The following is a 23183-nucleotide window of genomic DNA, read 5'->3' as shown; positions in this document are numbered from 1 at the left end:
TCGACCTGATCAATAAAAATGCTATTAATGAACATGTCGTTACTTTGAGGTGCCTTTTATAAGATTTCTAATAAGACTGTACAGCTATCATTTTATTGTTAACAAGTATCCAGCCTCGACGGTCAGAGAAGTGTCACATTCATTTTCGCAGCATAGTGCACAGCCCTTTCTTTTCCTTCCTAGTATTTACTACGCTGAATCCAAGCACGTACACACAGAGAAGGCCAAGGTTATATTGGACCGTGTGGATTATCCGTGGCAGGTGGAACGTTCTTTCTCCTTCCCGCGCAGTAAAATAATATTGTTCTAGAGATCGTCTGTTCATTATTCGTAAGAAGGTCGCCTGCTAGTTTCTTGGCTTCCATAAATTAAAAGTTGAATTGAGATCGCATTCACTATTCAAATATTATTTGGCATCTTAATGTTTTACTTTGGCACGTTTATTACAAAGTACAAAGTGAATCATTGGCCTATGACATAAAGTTGTCAACAAGACTTTTATGAACACGGGGATATTGTGACTTTACTACATTCTACCTTCATTACCCTAGACATTAAGCTTGCTATAATATCAAATGAACAGTTTCTATCAGCCAATGACAATGAATTATTTCGGTAGATTGAAATTGTTATTGCAATTAAAAACGGACCAAATATGTTTAAGATGTCATGTCAACGGGGTTGGGCGGCGCCAGGGTTTTTCCTTGAAGGGAGTGCAGGAAAATCCGCCCCTGCATAGAAAAAAAAATGAAAATTTCCCAAACCGCTCGATTGCTACGCTGACTCGCGGACTAAATAAAAGCTTAAACATATTTTTCATCAATCAGAAATCCCTTCAAAATGTTTTGTTCAACATGAATACACAGGTACTTCAGAAAGAAACGTTATAAGTTGTTGAAAATATTTGATTGCACCCAAATGCCAATTTTGTTATAAGTTGCCTCATTTGGCATTACCCCCCCCCCTTCACCCCAAACGAAAATACGTTCCGCCGCCTCGGTCATGCCTGTCAGTTGAAAATCCATTTTTTTTTTATTCTTGCAGGACAAAATTTTATTTCATGTAACAAAATAAATAAGTGGGAATATGTCATCAACTTGCTCACCGAAATAATGCAAGACTTTAAAATGTCATAACCTGTTTATTCTATGTCCGATTTTGATGAAAATAATGTTCAGTATTTTGATCGTCTGATTTTGTTTTATCTGTTCAAATCATTATCATCGTAAGCCTCGTGTGTCTCTAATTGTTACACCTCTGTTAATACAATTTTTCAAGTAGCATAATAATGCATCAGCAACTGAAATTCACAGAAATTAATCTAATCTATTTTATTTTCCATTTGCTGTTGTATATACACAAATAAAACAATGCTAAGAAAACTTAAAGGACAAATCTTTATAATCAATTTAGACGGAGTTTCAAGACATGACGGATTATAATGTAGTGAGAGTGGATCGGAGTGGATTTAGACTGAAGGGTATGAGTTGATTGTTTCCTTTTCTCTTGATTTTTCGCCTAGGCATGCAGGAAGGGGCAATCAGTCACCTACGTATGCGTCTGCTTCCAGGGGGCATTGGCAAAATATATACGTAATATTGGGGAGAGCGGAAACGTGTGACTCTACTTTAAAAATGCATTGTCATCATGCCAAGTTATTGTAAATATTGTGATTTTTGATGATTTCTAATATAAACTGTCCTTCATGCACTTGCACAGTAGATATAATTATTTTGGCTATTGTCCAGGGCTGTCGCGCTTTCAAACTTTGCTTTTGTGACAACCCTAGCAACCATCTTATTTATTGTGTAAGAGAAAATACCACTTACATTGTATATTTATGTATGAAACATTTGATGACTTACATGCAAAGATTTTTGGTCAGTATCTTAATGTTATATTTTAGATATGTATTTTTTTTTGTCTAGATTTTGTTTATGAAAAATGTTACAAAAACCACTAAATGCAATATGAAAATGAAAAAAATGCAAATACAAGCGCATCATAGATACGTTTAATAAAGACTTACAATACTAATGATGGTGATGATGATAATCATTATCACCATCATCATCATCACCACCTACATTATCCTAATCATCATGTTCATCATCATCATCATCATCACCCTCATTATCACCATTATCATCATCACTACCATCACCACCACTACCACCACCCATCATCATCATCATTGTCATCAACATCATCATCATTACCATCATTACCAACACCATCACCACCACCACCATGATCATCACCATCATAATAATCATCATCACCATCATCTATATATTCGTAAATTTAAATATGAAAATCAGTCGCATATTAGCTTAGCCACTCAAAAAAAATCAAGACAACAATCAAATCAATTAGCTTGAATCACTTGTATTAAAATATATTCTCAACGATCATCATATAATTACAATTTATCATACTCTGCAAAAAAACAAGAGATTAAAAAGTTGTTATACTTTCCCCAACAATATCGTACATGCCTTCTTTACAGCTTCCCACCTTTTCTTAAAAAAATGAAGACATATCTACATGAACATGTACATAGGGGTCATATGCTCATGCAGCCCGTTTGATGGAACAAACTTCCAAATTCGCTGAAAACAATACATTCAGTTGACAAAATAAAAACGGCCCTTAAAACCTTCCTATTCAAATTGTACCTCAACTTAACTTAGTGAACTCACGAACTCATCTTCTTCTTTCCTTTACCTTTCCGAAGCGCATAGAGACATGTTTATTAGGTGTTATGCGCTATACAAAAAACTGACCATTAAAGTATTACATGTATTATCATTATCATTGTTATACAGGAAATGCCATAGCAACTAGGTATGGAGAAATCTGAGCTATCTTCAGTAACACTGAGATCAATTTAAATCACTAGCAAATCTACATTAGTAACATAAAATCTGAATTCAAAAGGTGTGAATTTACATGTATATGAATATGACTCTCTGACTGATTAGAATCATCTGTGAAGATATGTTTTAATTTCTGATCAGAGATTCTTACTTTTCACTAGATTTCAAACTAACAATAATTAAAATGTTATGAATTCTGGCATTTCATGTGCATGGTAATTTGATGGTCACAACAGACAGAGTTTCGATGCCAAGTTTCCTCTTTATAATGCGCTATTAGTGAACATCTTGAAAGAGTTGTGGTCAAGAAAGTCAAGTTTATCCATGAAATATTATATCTCCACTTTAATATCACTTTATTTAAGAAAAACAAATTAAGATCACAAAATCACCACATTTGAAAAACCTTTCGAAGAACTGAATGCTGGTTTCTATAAACATCACAAAGGCAAATTGGAAGATCTGAGTATAATTAACGACATACATGTACAGCATAAAATATGTACTAGAGTACTGCAATTATCGAATTTCAGGAAAACATGCTTCTCCAATTTTATTTTATATATTTTTACAAATGTAATGTAACATAACATTGACCAAATATTACACACTACATGAAAAAAATGAACATAACCAGACTCCAAAGAAAAAAACTACATATAAAATATTGCTTCACCACTGAAAGTACTACAAACAGATGAAATAAATCTATATAGATGCAACATGTTGTGAACTGTTGTAAATTACAAGGAAATAAAACATACATATATCTTTTTACGCTTTGTGTCTTTGAGACGCTAATGATGGTTACAGTTGAGTACATCATACAACTTTATATCAGCAGTGGTGGGGTGGGGACTGGGCGAGGAAAATGAATTCCAAAGACAATAAAGACTATTTGACCATGGGGAGGGGGACTATTAAAACCAAATGACAATTGGGCTGGATTTTAAGGGCAGATGATACTAATAAGTGAAATGGGGCAACCTACATTGGTTCTCAAAACTTCTATATCAATCAGCCCCATTCATTACTGCATGTTAATGATTCAAAAGCTCAAGTACTTAATAAATATAACATAATATACATTTACAAACTTCTATAGACAAAATATATATAGAAAAAATTAGCAAGATAACTCATTCCTTTATCCCTTAAGAATAAAAAAAAATCAAAATCTTTCCAACATAATATATATCTCCCTAAATACTCCCTTTCACTCACCTAAAGGCATCCTTAAGGTATATTTTGCTTCATATTAATGAAATGTAATAATGGTGTAATTCGTACAGTGAATGGTCCTTGCTGGATGCTGAAAGCGAAACTGTTTCAATATATGGAAAATAATAATGCATTCAGCACCCATATTTTCATTTGGGCTCGAGTGGTCTGAGCATATGAAATAAATTGGATGGTCTGATATCTACAGAAGCTTTAAAGTGCCATGGACTTGTAGAGATGATAAGCTAATTTATCTCGCCAAGCCGACTTCTGAAAAGTTCTATCTCACTGGGCGAAATAACATGTCTTGCCAAGTTGACATGCACCTTTTAGAACATGTAGGCCTATGTCATCTTTACAAGTCAATGGCTCTTTAAAGCTTCCATAGATATAAGAAATAAATTATTAACCTAAGCCAAACCAGGGCTACATAACACAAAGTTTTGCAATGAATTGCAAATATGAAAGAACCGCACTGAATGGCTCCCGGTCAGTATTTCAAACAAAGTGCGCATGCAACAATAATCCTGATTGGTCATTGGTATTTAGTGATTGGTTGCAAACCTTTATGTAACAGAGCCCAGGTGTGACGTGCGACTAAAGCTTATGGGATTTTCAAAGTAAGGTGAACAGAAATATCAACAAATTGGGAAGTTTTAATCTTAAATTGCACTAAATGAACAATGTATGTGATTGTATTAAACATGTATAGATCACTGATTAAATACAGAAATCTGCTGAGTTTTTCATATAGCTGTGAATAAGTTGCAAATTACTTTACACATGACTGATGGGTGACAGGATATTTGCTCCTGCAACATTTGTTCTGGTGGGTGTTTCATAAAACTGGTCCTAAGTTAAAAGCAACTATAAGAACGACTGGTGATCCATATTGAATTGGCAATGGTTTAGTCTGTAAGAAAGGTTCACCAGTCGTTCTTAAAGTCAAAGGGGAGGTTAGAAGTCAAAGTTGCTTGTCTAGCTTAGCTTTAAGCTGACCAGGCTCCCTTTGGGGATGACAACCCTAGACCCTAGCTTGCATCTGTATGGGCTGTGAAGGGGGAAACCCTGTTTCAGTCCCAGGAACAAGTGGCTTCATCCCCTGGCTATATTTGGTTTGGGTTGACTGCCCATTCCATGTAATTACTATTGTCACATTATTTAATTATGGTTTATTATGTGGCAGTCATGGACCACTTTTCATCAGTTTATGATGGCAACATCAGGCCAAAAGAACAATCTAAAAAAAAAAAGTCGCTCTTAACTTACGAACAGCTGATTAGAGTTAGAAGTGTAATCGATTTTTTGGTTCAGAACAATGTAAAGAAAAGGATTAGGGTTACTTAGTTTTTAAAGGAGAATGAAACTCTTGGAGCAAGTTAGCTTTTGTGAAAGCAGAAAAATCAAAGAATAAGAACAACAAAAGTTTGAGTAAAATAGGACTAGCAATAGAAGAGTTATGAGCATTTGAATGTCGAGATCACTAATGCTATGGAGATCCTCCCATTGGCAACGCAACCAAGATCTATGATATCACAGATGAACAACTCTCCCCTTTTGGACACTGAAAATATACCCCAAAACATCTCTTTTTGCTCATTCTAATCATATGACAAACGATTCATCAATGATATAATGTTGTGAAACCTCTGTACTTGTCCTCTCATAAAGAGAACACCTCACCTTGTGATAGATTCTATAAAAGTGAGAATATAAGTGAAATAAGTACTTAAGCAATGAGGGAGTTGTACGTGTGTGACATCACAGATCTTGGTCGCATTGCCAACAGGAGGATCTACATGGCATTAGTGATCTCAATATTCAAATGCTCATAACTTTCTTATTATTCATTCAATCTTCCTCAAACTTTCAACAATATGTTTCTTTGATTTTTCTCTTTGATATGGATTCAGCTGGTTTCAAGGGTTTCATTCTCCTTTAAAGTTAGGTTTTATGTTTGGCTTAAGGACGTTCCACAGTTAAAGTGAAATCCATGTCATTTTACCCAAACTTTGCACATAGATACTTTAGAACCTTAATATTCGAAATATGCAAAAATTAACATAGGTCCATGTGCTTGATTTTTTGCTATAGAGCTTTAAAGTTCACTCAAATTGATGTTCTTAAGAATTGCGCATTCAAAATAATTTGGCATTTTTAGACCGCCCAAGATTACTACATTTGAGTTTAAACCTCTATTACTCAGTCAAAATACATGAAAAAGTAATCAAATTTCGCAAGAGAGTTAATAATTGTATTATTAGAATGGAGAATCTATGTATAGTGCTATTTGTTTGCAATTTTAAATTTAACAGCACTGTCAGTTCTTAAAAATGGCGTAAAATATAACAAAATCCCAATCTAAAAAATGTGAGATTTCAATAACAAACTACAAACGTACAATAAATGCTGCACTTAATTCAAAATCCATGTCATTTTCACCAAAATTTGCAGAGTTGTAGAGGAAGGTATACCTAAGATGTACAAACATTAAAAAATAGGGGTTCATGTGCTTGTTTTTAAATTATCTACATTTTTATTAGAGCAAATGTGCTTTTTAATACACCAAAAATGCGCCGAATGATTTGTGTCTGTGTGAAGAAAAAATCAAACCCACTCTACCATTTATTCAAACTCGGGGTAATATTAGTGATTCTTGCCAGCACTGCAGAGTAAAGTATTTTGAAATTGTAGAGATTTTTTTTTTAATGGTCCATGGAATAATTCCATTTTTAGCTTCATGAAATAACGCATCGGATCTGCAGTTAAAGTGCAGAAGATGAGAAAAATCAGCTCATACCCGCAGCTAATTAATCACCTGTTCATACATTGTGACATCAGCGCGCAGAGTGTAAACTATGCGCAGATCATAATGCGCACAAACATAACTGTGGAACGTCCTTAATGTGCAGATTTTCCATCGGAGCAATTGCCGTGGGAGCAAATGTCATGGAACCAACTGGAGACCATTTCTTGTGCTCAATAATATATCCCCTAAGAAGCTGACTTAAAACCTAAAAACATGGGCCAGTCATACATAAAGTCATGCGTAACTTGACAAACAGTTTTATAAATCACAAATCTGTTTCACATTCCTTAAATATACTATATGCACATTTATATTACGGTAATCAATACCAGTTCCTTTTAATGGATTTTGAGATCAATCTATTATATGCCTTCAAAATTGGCATCAGAATTTTTGGAAACTCGCAATCCTAGAAACAGTATTATATAAGACCTTCTGTACAATAAATAAATACTTTTCGACATCTTCTCCCAGAAAGCAGTACGAGAAATCATTCATTTTCACCAATCATATTTGTCAACACAGAGCAACCAATGGCTCATGTATAAAGTGTTAAAAATGAACCTTTTCGGCCAGAATACACAAAGATGGGTTAACTTTAATGAATATGTATATTTTAAGGTATCATACATCACTGTGCTTGGTATAATACAAGCATGTACATGAAATCGACCAATTGGCTATGGACATCAAATGTTTCCTACATGAAGTATGTGGAAACTATCTAATTATGCAGTCAGCAAGTTAAAAGGTCCACTAATGAAGTAAGCCTTTGACAAGAGGTGCCAAATTTATAATTACTTTTGATGTTTTTTTAGCCACATTTCATTCAAACTCTAAAATACCAGAGTTATCCAGAAAATTTCATCTTTCTTAAGCATTTTTTTTTCTAATTTGACATTCAATAAATAGTACATAAAATGTCTGCGTCTCGATGCTTGTCTGTGCTCCTGGGAATAAAAATAAACTCTTGCAAATTGAGTTTGGCTATATTTTTTTAATCGCAAGTATATGTTCATTCTTGGACCTTTCAAACAGTAAATATATGTGCTGAGCCAAAAGCAATTACATCCTGGTATAGATGACAGGGTGCTGCGTAACAAGTAACTGATGCCATGGAATCTTTTTAATCCATGAAATAGAAGCTAGTCCACCCTTTTTATTACATATCTAAGGCCCTCTGTGTAAAGATGAATCTCCTTTTGCCATTTTTAAATCTCCTTTCGCCATTTTTAATTTGGGAAATCTGGGTAAATATGCGCTGATTAATGATTCTTAACAAAATATATTGGCACAATAAAACATACATCAAGAATTCAAACAGCAACATTGAGATACTGATGTATAATTCATGACGAGTCTTTCTCTATCAGTTCTAAGAAATTCAAAATTTGATATAAACATGGGATAATATTAACCCACATTTGAAAATCATGGACTTGGTGTTACATGTACAAGAAAAAGCAATCTGGAAAACATGAAGATCTTAACAAAACAGACAGAGGCAAGGGCGTCTTTGCAGATGAATTATCATTTGGCCTACGAGTGGGTTAAGCCACAGCGGTCTTAAACAATCTGAAATGGCTGCACAGTAATCTTTTAAGCCCTAACAATCTGCTTATAGAGGCTCAGGTACAACTGGCAATGTTGCAGCATTGCCTTACATCACAACAAAGCGATATTTACATCCTGGATCAACGTCTGAAATCACATTCCAAAAAATGCGACAGAGCCTTCTGTTATTGCTATGTTAGCGCTAATACCTTGGTCACATTTGCTCTACGGCCGACGTACGGCGAGTCGAAAACAGCCGTTTTAACATTTTTATGTACGAGCTATACATATAGGTGATTTGTATAAAAATGAATAAAACGGCTGTTTTCGACTCGCCGTACGTCGGCCGTAGAGCAAATGCAGCCGGTGCTGGCTGTTTAGCATTCTAAGAATGAGCCCACCTGCAACCAGACCAAGTGGATACGTATCTCTTTGCATGCCATTATATTTTCTGGGTTACCTTTATACTGCATACTAGCATTCCTCAGCAAATCTCTTCTTGGTTGATATCTCTGTAGGACTTGGTTTCCCAGAAGGATTTAACAGTCACACCAAAGAAACTGACTCCAAATCGACCACTGTTATGCCATTGGTAATAATGCAATATATTTGGTGGGCCTGGGGCAGGTTTCGCTGTGTGACCGAGGCATGACGCTCTGTGTGTGTGTGTGAGATACAGATCATTTTGTTGCTTGTTGAACTTGTGACCCAGCAACCTTCAGGATATCCCCACCTGTTATCAAGTAAGAATAGAAAGCATGATAGTCAAATCTGCTTTATTAGCACCTGTATAGAATTAGAAAGTCCTTCTGTCCATATCATCATTTGGAAAGAAAAAGGGCCCCATGGCCGATATTATCAAAAAAATATTGTTATTCATTTTTTACATTTTTTGATAGAGTACTGAAAGCCCTTTCTAGTGATAATTTCAAAATGACCCAAATTCCCCATATTTTGATAGAAATTCACAATCATTGCAAACTCTTCACATTCCGGTGTGCAAAGTGCAATTTACTTTACTTCAAAGCCCGAGCCAAGGTCATATCCCATGCTTTATAAACAGAAATTGCCCAGTTCACACAGGGAGATGAGGGGGTGGATTCTACAAATTCAAGTCATTTTTACGTAGGGCTCATTTGCTGAATCCTGACACTGAATAAAATATCAGCTGAAGTAGACCTGCCTCGTGAAAGTTAATCATTCAGGATCTCATCTTCAACTGGTTAAAAGGGTTTACTTCCACTTGGTCTACACGCAGTTGGTCTACATTTCAGATAGCCTAATACCACATGGGCTTAACCCATTTGGTGATATTCTGGTAGCCATGGTTTAGTAAACCTGGATTTACTTAAACCACACTTTTTATGGAGTGCCAGTTGTCAACTCATTAACCAATTAGAAATCATTCTTATCCTGCTACAAAAAGTTGTCAAAAGTCATGAAAGAGAAAGAATGGGAAAACATAAAAATATAATGAATTCTAATGAATTGATTGGTACATTCTAATTGCCACAAAGAAGGAAGGAGAATTATGAAGCCAGCATTCCATAGAAGTGCGGTTTCAAATTCTAGTTTAGACTAGGGTTGAACCTAGGTTTAAATATCAAAATACTATCTATTTGTTTCAATTGATTGATTGGTGGGGATTTTTTACCTGATTGCTAAGAAAGCATGAATGCTTGTAAGCAAGCAACCGGAGGACCGACGGCTTAAGGCCTTCTCCGAAGGACCTGGTAATGAAGATTAATGCCTTACCAAAGGGCACTAGCGCTCCAAGTGGGAATCGAACCCGGATCACCGGAATACGAATCCCCGCTCTACCAACTGAGCTATCGCGCCTACAGTCAAACCTGCTTTAGTAGCACCTGTATAGAAAGTCCTTCTGTCCATATCGTCCATATCAAGTCAATATGGTCTACTTGTCATTTAGTCTACACTGCACTTGATCTCATACCCGCTTAGTCCAATTGCCATTTAGTCTGATGCCAAGTTGGTCTCATTTCCACTTCATCCACTCTACTTAATATTTTGCACTTCGTCACATGAGAATATGATTCATAAACATTTCATCTAATCATATAAGATTTATACTTCGGTCACATTTGCTCTACGGCGGCCGTACGGCGAGTCGAAAACAGCCATTTTATTCATTTTTATACAAACCACCTATATGTAGCTCGTCCATAAAATGTTAAAACGGCTGTTTTCGACTCGCCGTACGGCCGCCGTAGAGCAACTGTGACCAAGGTATAAGTGGTGTTCAGCAAAGTGGATATTAGATGAAATGGGTATTGATTCACTGGAAACGATTAATCAGACCTAATGATTAATAAAAAAAACTGGTAATAGACTAGGATTAGACCAAGTGGGATGAGACCAAATGGAAAGTAGACAATTCTGGGCCCCGTCTTACAAAGAGTTGCGATTGACCCGATCAACCTTAGCTATGGATGGCCAGCGACATCAACATCTAATGAAATGTATGTTAGTTCAAAATATTTTCTAGATATGATGTACATTCATTAATTCATTGTTTTCCCGACAATTTGGTGTGTTCGCCTTTGATTACAAAGGACATTTTGCAAATTTCCTGTAGAAAAAATTATGACAGGGTGACACTGATGAATTTCCATAGAGTTACGATTTATTGGATCAATCGTACTGCTTTGTAAGATAGGGCCCTGGTGTTCACCAAGTAGTATTTTAGAATTTAAAATATGCCTCTACATTAGTCTTACCTACATCGCTGGTTACTTTCTCAAAGTTACTAAGTGCTTGGTTGGAGTTTCTGTTCAGGTACTCTTCCTCAGCAGGAGTCAACTAAACAGACAAATTCATAATAAAATCTAAGTGTTACACCAAAGTATGCAATAAATGAGGGAGACGGGCAATTTCACCCTCATGACAGCCCAAATCGCCCTTAAAATTCATTTCAAGAATCGCCCCAAGATCTGCCACAAACATTACTCAAGAATTTTGAGGAAAATCAATATTCTGCATATAGCAGAATGATACTGCTCAATGCGTAGAGTAAAAAAAAAAAAAGATAAGAGAGATAGCCCCCAAAATTCAACAAATGACCTGATGTGATGAAAATATAGCCCCTAAAAATAACCCCCAAAAATAGAAAGTGACCAATGGCAATATACAACATTGTCCACACTTTGAACAGATGAAACATGTTCCTGACCGACCCTTGTTCTCCAGGGGGTTGTTTCACAAAGACCCAAGTGTGATTTAGTCGCACTTCAATTCCCAGATGAGAGCAGTATAAAAGGGATCACCACACTGGTCAAACCATGCGAAGAGGGCGTGCTATACTGCGTATAAATAAGATATAACATACCATGTGCACTTTGACGTTTCAAGTGAGGTGTCCCAACTGCAAAAGTGAATTTCACATAAACTTGAATGCACTTTATTGCATTATTTAAAGGACAAGTCCACCCCAAAAATTCAACAAGCATAACACTGAAAATTTCATAAAAATCGGATATGAAATAAGAAAGTTATGACATTTTAAAGTTTCGCTTGATTTCACAAAACAGTTATATGCGCATCCTGGTCAGTATGCAAATGAAGAGAGTGATGACGTCATCCACTCACAATTTCTTTTGTATTTCATTATATGAAATACTCTAATTTTCTCCTTATTTCCTAAGAAACAAAAAATGAAATATTTTATAATTTAAATGATAAAAAAACAAAAGAAATAGTGAGTGATGGACATCATTGACTCTCTCATTTGCATGTCACTGAGTTGTGCATATAACTGTTTTGTGAAAAATAAGCAAAACTTTAAAATGTCATAACTTTCTTGTTTTACATCCGATTTTGTTGAAATTTTCAGGGTCATGATTGTTTTATTTCTCTCTTTTGATTCAAATAAACATTTTTCTGGGATGGACTTGACCTTTAAGAAAGTTTTATCATTAGTTGTATTACCTTTTCTCCAAGCTTCTTTACTGCTGTGAGGATCTCCACTGCTTGTTGTGTGTAATCAGGGGTTGAAATTCTACCGACTTTTTCATCCTCTTTAAGCTAAAGGTCAAACATTTTGGAAAAAGTAAATGTGAATAAAAATACTTGTAAAATTATAACATCTTAATGTACTGAAAACATGATTCAGATTCAGATTTTTTTCCAACAGAAATGACATAGATATTGATACAAATCATTTTCATACATTTATAACAAATATTTACGATACAAATCATTGTCATTATAATTACATTCAACAACACCAATGATAATTAACACATAAAGATATATACAAAATACGGTGCATTTTGTAGACAAATTATAATACATAATTTAAATAGAAAAAAGGTATCTCTGGAAATGGGAGATTCACTAAAAACTACCCAATTATCAATTTTTGCCCCTCCTCAGTTTTCAAGTAACCTTGAATTTTCTGTAATAACCCCATTGTTGCCACCTGGCTCCAACGCAAAATCAATGTTATTGTCTTTCAGACATCTTTCACATGAGCTGAAGAAGCTCATGTGAATCGGATGTGAAACTGTTTTCCGTTTCAATAAAAGTAAGCCCAGATGAATTGATTTACTTTCTTTTCGTACTTTGAATTTCTTCCTGGATGAATCAAAATGTACAGAACTATATTTATAGAACTATATTTATAGAACTATATGATTTTTTCAAGAAAATCCATACTTTTTAATTTTTTCTTTAAAAAATGTAAAAAATACCCCAAAATTGGTCTGGTTGGCAGTTCTGTTTCTGTGTGTGCCTTTGTGACCGACTTACCTGTGCTAATCTCTGCCTGAGGTTTCCTGGCTGTTTCTTGGCGAATAATCTAATGATCTCAGGTGTCTTGAAGGCCTCACTGATGGCTGCTTGGATAGCCTACAAAACAATAAAAATATCATTAAAATTTCACAAGATTTCTTTATCAATGGTACATACATATCAAAACAAGGCATAAGCGATGTTGTGTCTCACCCACTTGTGAAAATGACCAAAAATATCGCGATTTGCAAGGCCAGCAACAGAATTGTATCAAAAGTTCATAGTGAAATAACTGGGATGGAATAATATTTGTCATAAGAGTCTTGCATGTAAACTTTAATGTTGACCTCAAAATGCCTTTGACCTTGTGACATCCGAACACAATAACATGCAGGTCTCCTAAGTACAGCTACAACCCAAGTTTGATTTGAAAGTGAATTACCGTTGCGGAGTTATGTGTCATAAGACAGTTTTGCATGTAAACTTTAATGTTGACCTAAAAATGACATTTTACCTTACCATGTGACCTGCGACTAAAACATATCATGCAGGTCTCCCAAGTACATCTACAACCCAAGTTTGGGTGAAAAGTGACTTTCGGTTGCAGAGTTATGTTTCATAAGAGTCTCAGTCTTGCATGCAAACTTTAACATTGACCTGAAAATGACCTTTGACCTTTACACCTGACCTCTTACTGCAGTATAACATGCAGGCCCCCTAAGTACATCTACCATCCAAGTTTGGTTAAAAAGTGACTTACTTTTGCGGAGGGACAGACGGACGACATTTGGATCTCTAGGTCTCGCCTTCAAGTAGGCGAGACAATAAAGTGGATGAGCATGCCACCCCCCCTCCCCCACAAAAAGAAAAGAAAAGAAAAAGAGCTGACTTTTAGAGAGGAAAGAAATGCATCTTATTGTTTTGTGTTGTATCATCTAAGCCAGGGAAGTGAAAAGCAAACTGAATCAGCGTGACCTACAGCTACAGGTCTCTTCTCTCGATGACTGCACAAATTGCAGTAGGATTGCTACACCAGGGCCGAGGGCCCTGTTGCATGAAAGAATACCATTATGGTAACTTTGCCATGCAATGGTAACTTGCATGGAATCCTTGATTTTGATAGGCTATTGATCAGCGTTACCATGGTAGTTACCGTTGGATGAAAAAGTTACCATTATAGTTACTTTTATTATGGGGCCCAGGGTTTCCACTTATCTTATACGAATAGTGCAATGAAGGAGGGGGAATACATGGAGGGTTCAATTTTCTCCCCCGAAAAACTCAAAGGAACTAGTCTGCTGGGCAAACCCTTTACTCGAGTTAAGGGTCTAAATGTGCAGCCTACTCATGCCTTGTGTACTGAAGGCTCTTTTTTGTATGTGCTAGTCTTTGCGTGGAGGCACACTTGTTGATCAAAGTTCCAATCAGGGTCTGTGCCTGCAGACTACAAAGGAGTCCTGGAAATCTCCATTTCACTGCAGCTTATCCAATGTGGCAGATTTAGGCAGTAGGTTGTGAAAGGTAGCCCCCAATTAAACAAATTACCTGATGCAATGGGTTCATAAGATGCTGAAGTGGTGACTCTTCACTGCACAGGACCTCCATTTAATATCCTATCTGAGGGATCATAGACACAAACTTCATGGGAGGGGGCTTTATTTGGAATGGGGCAATTGCCCAGTAGGTTTTGGTTTATCTCTCTGAATATTATGAAACATTAAACTGTTGGAATTGTTCCAAGATGGTATGAACATGCAGTAGTCATGTCATGGATGTGTTACTCTTTACTTTCATATATTACCTTCTATTTAATATATATATATATATATTTTTTTTTTTTGCATTTATGGGTACGCATTAACCCATGAATAGCTCATTTAACATTTTCTCAGAGCCCTTGTAGGCAGAGATTGTACATGTATTCATGCATGATCGACCTTGGACTTGGGGGAGTTCAAACCTGTACATAATATTAATAATGTCAGTATGTGCAGTGATGGGGAGGCGGTATCCGAGTACTGATCCCAGGGGGGGGGGGGGGGGCCAGTCAAATATATTGCTGTACACACGCATGACCAGGTAATTTCCAAACACCCCCTAAACAAGTTTTTCTCTGTGTGCAAAATAACCCCCTAAACAAGTTTTTCGCGGGGTTTATTTACACATTTTGGCCCCTAAACAAGTTATCGCCAAAATATGACCTCAGGGAAAAAGCTTGGGAAAAAAAACATACCCTAAACACGTTTGGCTAGTCTTTAAACAAAAAAAAGCTTTGGGGGAAAAAACATTGACCATAGACCAGTCTTTCAAAACCACCCTTTTTCTTGAAAATCTGTTTTTTTGATACCCTTAACAAGTCCACGCGCGGACCGCGTCCAAAACTGAAAAAACACCCCTTTAAACGTGTTTTTTTGGTCATGTGTGTGTACAGCAATATATTTGACTGCCCCCCCCCCCCCTGGGATCAGTACTCGCCTACAATGTACTTCTCCATCAATCTAATTTCCCTTATTGAGCCATAGACAGCAAGACAATACAGACATGCACTCGTGTATGATTTACGTGTATGATTTACACTTGTACTTGGGGGAGTTCTATTCTGCATGGCGATACTGGGAGTGATAAGGATATCAAGAACAGGAAATGTCCTGTTCTCAAACAATGCAGAATTCCCATTAAAAGTTAATCTCTTATCTGGCCATTGACACTGCTTACAATGCAAACAATACAAGTGTCCTTGTACTTGAAGGAATTCCAATCTACACATTGTCATTACTGGCAGTGATAAAGGGGGGGGGGGTTCAGGAAGACTCGGGATAAAGGTAGATAAAAAAACAGGAAATTCCCAGGCCTCATGACATTACGCATAGCAGGGCCCCGTCTTACAAAGAGTTATGATTGTAACTATGGACGGTTAGCAACGTCAACATCTATTATGCATGTTTGATCAAAATATTCTCTAGCTATGATGTATATTCATGCATTCATTGCTTTCTTGACAATTCACTGCGCTTCTCTTTGCATACAGAGGACATTGTGCAAGTTTTTCGTAGAAAAAATTATGTCACTAATGGATTTCCATAGAGTTACGGTTGATCGGATCGATCGTAACTCTTTGTTAGACGGGGCCCAGGTGTTCATGGGTCTGACTTCTTAGATTATGACTGCATTGATTATTGTGTATGATCAATGGTAAAATAAACCCTCTGATCAATCACTAGGTTTCATGTAACTGGGCCCAGAAGAGCAATTTAACAAACGTTGTACAAGGACCCTCTAACATATACATGAAAATTCAATGAATCTTCACATGAAAAGTAATGATTTTCCATTTTTGATTTACACAGCGTTTCCACTCTTCCCAAAATTTAGGAAATTTTGACTCTTTCCAGAAAAGGTCCGGGAAATGAAAATATTCCAGGAAATCCAAAAATTACAATTAACAACAATTAATCGTAGCAACTTTTAATATTCATGTTATATTTAAAGAATTGCTTACCTCGATACGTAGCTCACATTTCATAATTTTGTTCCTACTTTTAAAGAGGGCGTGAACAAAAAATTCCTTGATTTTGGTCACTTGGAGTTGGACCAAATTTAGGCTCACTGTATTATTGCCAGATTTTTGTTAGAAATCAAACGTGAAAATTCCAGAAAATGTCTCTTCGGTCTATTCAGTTTCAGGAATTTTGTTTTGGATCTGAGGAAACACTGGAATTACCAGTAAACAGAAAATCACTATCCCTCCTGAATGGCAAAACTAAAATGGGAAGTGTTGAGATATTAATATTTACCAGTTGCATAGAGTTGAGGTCATCTACCAAGCTCATATTGCCGCTTCCTAATTTCTCTAATGATTTACTGAATTCTTCAAGCTGTTCCATAGTCTCTTGCTTGGTTTCTTCATACTCATCTTCATCCAGATCATCCCTTTAAAAAAAAAAACAGAAGTACAAAAGTAAAATTATTCAGTTTGTGCATCATGTTAAAGCAGATACAAACCAATAGCGCCATCTCGAGTCCTTAACTACTCATACCTGGTGGGTGTTTCATAAAGCTGTTCGTATAAGAGCGACTTTAAGAACGACTGGTGATCCTTTCTTGTGGTAAATGGAATATTCATTGGCGATGGTTTAGCACATAAGAAAGGATCACCAGTCGTTCTTAAAGTCGCTCTTAACTTACGAACAGCTTTATGAAACGGCCCCCTGACCAGTTTCCTGACCCATAATGCTATTGTAGTCTAGTAATATAGACCCACTTGAATGATAACATACTAATTAACTACTCAATACATTTATACCGCAATAATTATGTTACCATAAGTAGCATTAAATTACTTTTCCTCTCAAAACATTTTAGTTTCTCTACACAAATACATTTATGGGTCAATTTATTCTCTGCAGTATGAGTAGAAATCTAAAAACGTATATTTTAAGAGTACGTATTTATAACACACAGTCAATGAGAGACCACACACAGTTCACTCCCCCTTTAATATCTATTAATGTCTGTGCTTTCTAAGGGATCTTGGTTATTATTACCATAGCTTTAGCCTAACAGCACACAAGTATTTCAAGGAATTGATTCCTGCCAGGCACCCATTTACATGTACCTCACCTGGGTCGAGTGCAGCGGAAAGTGGACAAATTCATTGCTGAAGGAAATTACCCCATGGCTGGGGTTTGAACCCGCAACCCTCTGTTTCAAAGTTCCGAGACTAATCCAGTTGGACATAATGCTCCAAAATGAATATCAAAATTTGTAGTGGTACTGGTGAATTTCTCAAAGATCACATCAGGCTCTGAAGTCTTTCATATCTTTTTAAATTCATGATCTAATTCATTTTTCTAAACAATAAACAAAAAGTTGAATAAAACTTTAACAGACTAACAGGAAAAAAGATTACTAGGTCAGTTCAGGCGATACAAAAATCATTATTGGGCAATATTGTATTACCTCCCACAAAAAAGTAATAAAATTTATTCATTTTAAAAATGTGTAGTTTCTGTACTTATCTAGATATCCCTGTCAATGTATGTAGAGCTCTGCCCATCTCTCTATCTCTTGCAGTAATGAATATGACTAATTTTTTAAAAATTATTTGGCAACTTTTTCAAAGAGTATAAATTCATTACAATTAGTATAATAACATGTAACACATAAAAAGTATGACTCTACTTAAGTCACACTTAATAGCACCATCCCGCACAAGATAACTGAACTGACCAATGCAGTGATGCAAATGCAACCCGAAATGTATGCGATTTAAGTCAGATAATTTTTGTGAAATGCCCCCCTCTCCCAACAAAATATTAATGTAAATAATTTTGAAGACATACTTAGATTCTTCCAGATCACCAAGCTGTAGCACCAGCCTATCCAACTGCTCTTCCAAATTCTGTTTCAATGCCTCCGTCTCAGAGCGCCCTCTAGAAGCCATTCTCCTGGCAATTACTAGTGATACAGTTTACTCCCACGATGAACCAAGTTCTCCAACTGCTCAGAGTCCGAGTCAAAGCTTCCTGGAGGACGTCAGTGGAAGAAAATAAAGACGTGTACCATTTACACGAACACAGGCCTCATTATTATCTATTCCCCTAACAGTTTGATATTATATGTAAAAAGAAAATAAAGACGTGTACCATTTACACGAACACAGGCCTCATTATTATCTATTCCCCTAACAGTTTGATATTATATGTAAAAAAAAAGAAGTTTATTGATCAGTAAGTGCCTCAGTCTCAGAAGATGGTTCGTGTGCGCTACACTACACTGACTAGATGATCGAGTCCATAATAATTGAAAAAATCAGTTATCGTAAAATCAGATTCAGTTGAACCATAACTTGTGGCTGCTGTCAGCCCATCGTTAGCATTAAATCTGACATACTTGCGTTAAAATAGAAAAACTGTAGATCTACTAGTCTTTGTTTCTTTCTAAATGAATACAAAAAATAAGGCTTAAGGTAAGCCTAGGCTAGCCCTAAACTTAAAGGACAAGTCCACCCCAACAAAAAGTTGATAAAAAGAGAAAAATCCAACAAGCATAACACTGAAAATTTCATCAAAATCGGAAGTAAAATAAGAAAGTTCTGATATTTTCAAGTTTTGCTTAATTTCACAAAACAGTTATATGAACATCCTGGCTGGTATGCAAATGAGGAGACTATGACGTCATCCACTCACTATTTCTTTTGTATTTTATTATATGAAATATTCTAACTTTCTTCTCATTGTCAAGTGATACAACGATTAATTCCTCTCTGAACATGTGGAATTAACATTGTTTAATACTATATGGTTCAGTCAAGTTGGTCCTTATTGGCAAATCTATAAAAAATGAAATATTGTAATTTTTCAAACAATAAAAAACAAAAGAAATAGTGAGTGATGGACATGATCAACTGACTCACCTAATCACTGTTTTGTGAAAAATAAGCGAAACTTTAAAATGTCATAACTTTCTTATTTTACATCCGATTTTGATGAAATTTTCAGCACTATGCTAGTTTGATTTTTCTTTATTTATTCAAGTCAGCATTTTCCTGGGGTGGACTTGACCTTTAAAGTTAATCTAGAGAGTCATTGATCGGGCTTGGCCTTGACTGAGCATGAGGCTTTAGTTTTGAGCATGATGCCTGGCCAAGGGCAAGACTTCAAACTCTGAGTCTTGCCTGGGGCAAAGACTCTGTTACTTAATATAGTGGAGACTCGCGGGCGTAATTTTGTGATAATTTTAAAAATAAAATTGAAAACACCTTCAAGCACGGCCAGGGCAAGGCCAAGGCAAGCAAGCCCCACTTGTTCACTGCTACCATCCTGCCTGTGTGGGGAATCTAAATGTAGATGTAGGCCTAGATCTATTGAGTATAATAGTAGTAGGCCTACAAGTACAACACACATTTTAAAAATTCATTAAAATGTCTTTTTTGTATTAAAAAATACTAATTTCCATACAGTTGCAATCTATTTTTCATTAGTAATGTGGGATCATTTTTGTATTCACTGGTGCGCTCAAAAACTTGAGTTTTGGGCATATCTTTGTGCAGGCCTACTGTTGGTGGAAAGTAAAATTTCAAGAAAACTTTCATTTTTCAATCTCTATTTTCAATTCAGAAAAAATAATTACAAGACTTCAATTCACTTAACTCCTTATTAAATTTTATTTGCAATGGAAACTGGCAGTGTCAAAAATTCAAGCATTTGTTATATCATAACCTTGCTCATTGAATGAGTGGCAAGTCCAGTGCTTCCACTTTTCAATACGAAACTTCCTAGAATTTAGACTAGAATTCTAGATCTAGATCTACTCTGAAAGTGAAAGTTCCTGGAATTTTACAAAATATCCCGGAAATTTTACAGATGTTGCATGTTGTCCAGTCTCCCTTAAGGTGTTATACTTTTCTTCTATACACAAAAATGATGATTTGATGGATAGGGCCCTCTGCCGTTATGAGCCAAACATTTTGAGGGGGCGAAAACCAAAATACGACGTATCAAGCAAAAGAATTGCGAGCGAGCGAGTAGACAGGAATAACCGTCGTTTCTGTGGATTTATTCAACAATTTCTGACATTTTACTATAGTATCATCCCCATTTATTGGTGAGTGAGCCAACGCAGTTCAGCGGAACAACCAAAATACAGAGACTGAAGTCTGAAGCTTTTGGTCTAGCGAGCGAGCAACAATTTTGAAATTTTCATTACAATTTAAATTAAACAAAGTCAAAGATCCAATTTTGAGATAGATTTTTGACATAGTTTATTAAGAAAATAATATAATTCCTGGAAATTACAACTTTCTGGAATTCACTTCCCGAAATGATCTTGGAAAATAGCAAAACTTCCCGGATATTCCTGGAATTCGGGAAGAGTGGAAGCGCTGGGCGGGCAAGTCCGACATTGAAATGAGCTGAGTGGGATCAGCGCAGCCGGCAACAGGGTGAGGCAGGGACACCGCCCCGTCCGTTCCTTCGCCTTGTCGGTGCCTCGTTGAGTGTTCTCCCGCTCCCGCGCCCATTCGCTATAAACGAAGTCTGAGAAACATTGAAGGCCTTGCCCTGCCCTGAAGTAGGGCCTCGCCAAGGCACAAGTATTTTGTAAAACGTATCACTTTTGGTGTCAAACACATTCAATCAAGTTCAATTATTGTATCTACCATCCTTAGGGGGTTAAAATCCTTGTATATTTACCTTGAAATTGACAGTTTCCGCAGTTAGCTCGATGCACTGCACTTAAATTATGGTGTCTCTGAGTATTCAAATAAGATCACGTACAGTATATTCCTTAGATTGTCCAAAATTCCTTGAATTGATGTTTTGAGCCACTGAGTATCTATTTTGTGTATGTGACACAACAATTTTGAGGGGCCAAACTTGTAGGGGGCAAATTTCGATTAATTAGTGAGCAAGCGAAAATTTTGACATATTCCTCATTTATGAAAGGCTAATTTTGTGACAGATTTTGAGAATACATTAATAAAATAACATTCGATTTCACGTTTCTCTTTTTCTTCCCTTCCCCCTTTTTTTCTTGGTGATGGATCCGATCAAGCTTTTGCCCGGGGGGGGGGGGGGAGAGAATCACATTTTCCCAACTATCCCCCAAATATATTCACGCTCCTTTGGAAGCGCAGCAGCATAGAGACGTTATTCATTATGTGTTATGCGCTATACAAGAACTGACTATTATTATTGTCATTATTAACTACTGAGTATAGGCGTTCAAAAAGCAACATGAGCAAAGAGCTGCGACCGGGGACCGGATACATACAAAGTACTTTTCACCCAAAAAAAGTAATGCCAGCTGAAATTTATGGATTCATGCATTTTATCTGAATCAGTCTTTTACATTCTCAGCATTTTTTGTAATGAACCAAATAATCAATGAGAGAGCGGAGTGCAAGCTTAAGATAGGACTACTGCACGACCTGGAGAAGGAATTTTAAAGAATGTTTGCAACTGCAGAGACTCAGACGTGTGTGTGAATTTGAGTTTTTTCAGACGCACTAGCGTACCTACGGGGGGGGGGGGCAGGGGGGGGGGCACTCTGCCCCCCCTGACGAGCCACAACCCATACAAAATACATATCACTGCCCCCCCCCTGACGAACTTGAAAGACCTTTTATGCCCCCTGACGAGCTTGAAGACCTTTATTGCCTCCTGACGAGCTTGAAGACCTTTTTTTTTTTTTTTTTTTTTTGCTTGTCAATTTTTTTTCTGGTACAATAACCTTTATTTTGGATTGAAGACCTTTTTTTTTTTTTTTTTTTTTTTGCTTGTCAATTTTTTTGGCGGCCGATTTTGCCCCCCCTGTGGAAAATCCTAGGTACGCCACTGGTCAGACGTGTATCAATCAGATATGAAGATGATATATTCTCGTCAATCAAATAATGCGAGCACAGTTACAAAGCTGGAGCTGGGTCCATTGCTATAATGCCTCAGTCACATTTTCCCTACGGCGGCCGTATGGCGAGTCGAAAACAGCCGTTTTAACATTTTTTTTTTTATACCGGCTACATTATACATCTACTTTAGGTAGTTTGAATAAAATGTTTTCGACTCACCGTCACGGCCGTCGTAGGGGAAATGTAACCAGTGGCGTAGCTAGGACTTTGTCTTGCTTTTTCCGGGGGGGGGGGGGGCAACTTTTTTTTCTGTGCGTGTCACAAGGGCCAATCCGACTTTCGGGGTGGGCCCGAAATTATCTTCACCTATATATTTTCCCGATCGGTCACTTCTTAGCTTTATTCTTTTAAAACAACATAATATGAAACAATATTATAAGCCCTATATAAAAAGTGCAAGCGCGACATGTGAGCGATTTTTTTTTTTTATAAACTTTCATGTATTTCGTCCTGAAAATTTAACATTCTGGGCAATGTCTGTGATCCTGAATAAGATGCGTGTAACTAGATAATTACTGCGAACGCCAAGCGCGAGCAGAAATTTTTAATAAATGTTCTGGCATGA

General features: G+C 36.5%; 1 protein-coding gene across 1 annotated transcript; it reads right to left on the bottom strand.

The window, feature by feature from the left end:
• Positions 1 to 8819: 8819 nt before the first annotated feature.
• On the bottom strand, positions 8820 to 21487 carry LOC129275809 (protein LZIC-like). Its single transcript, XM_064109277.1, has 7 exons — positions 21405 to 21487; positions 18555 to 18737; positions 17007 to 17142; positions 13231 to 13329; positions 12409 to 12504; positions 11202 to 11283; positions 8820 to 9196 (listed from the first exon to the last, which is right to left on the bottom strand). Exons 2-7 carry the CDS (start codon positions 18653 to 18655, stop codon positions 9144 to 9146), a joined length of 567 nt encoding a protein of 188 aa, XP_063965347.1. The 5' UTR covers positions 18656 to 18737; positions 21405 to 21487; the 3' UTR covers positions 8820 to 9143.
• Positions 21488 to 23183: the final 1696 nt, after the last annotated feature.

Source organism: Lytechinus pictus, chromosome 14 (assembly GCF_037042905.1).
Source record: "Lytechinus pictus isolate F3 Inbred chromosome 14, Lp3.0, whole genome shotgun sequence".
Taxonomy (NCBI): Eukaryota; Metazoa; Echinodermata; class Echinoidea; order Temnopleuroida; family Toxopneustidae; genus Lytechinus; species Lytechinus pictus.
This window is presented reverse-complemented; position numbering and strand designations above follow the sequence as displayed.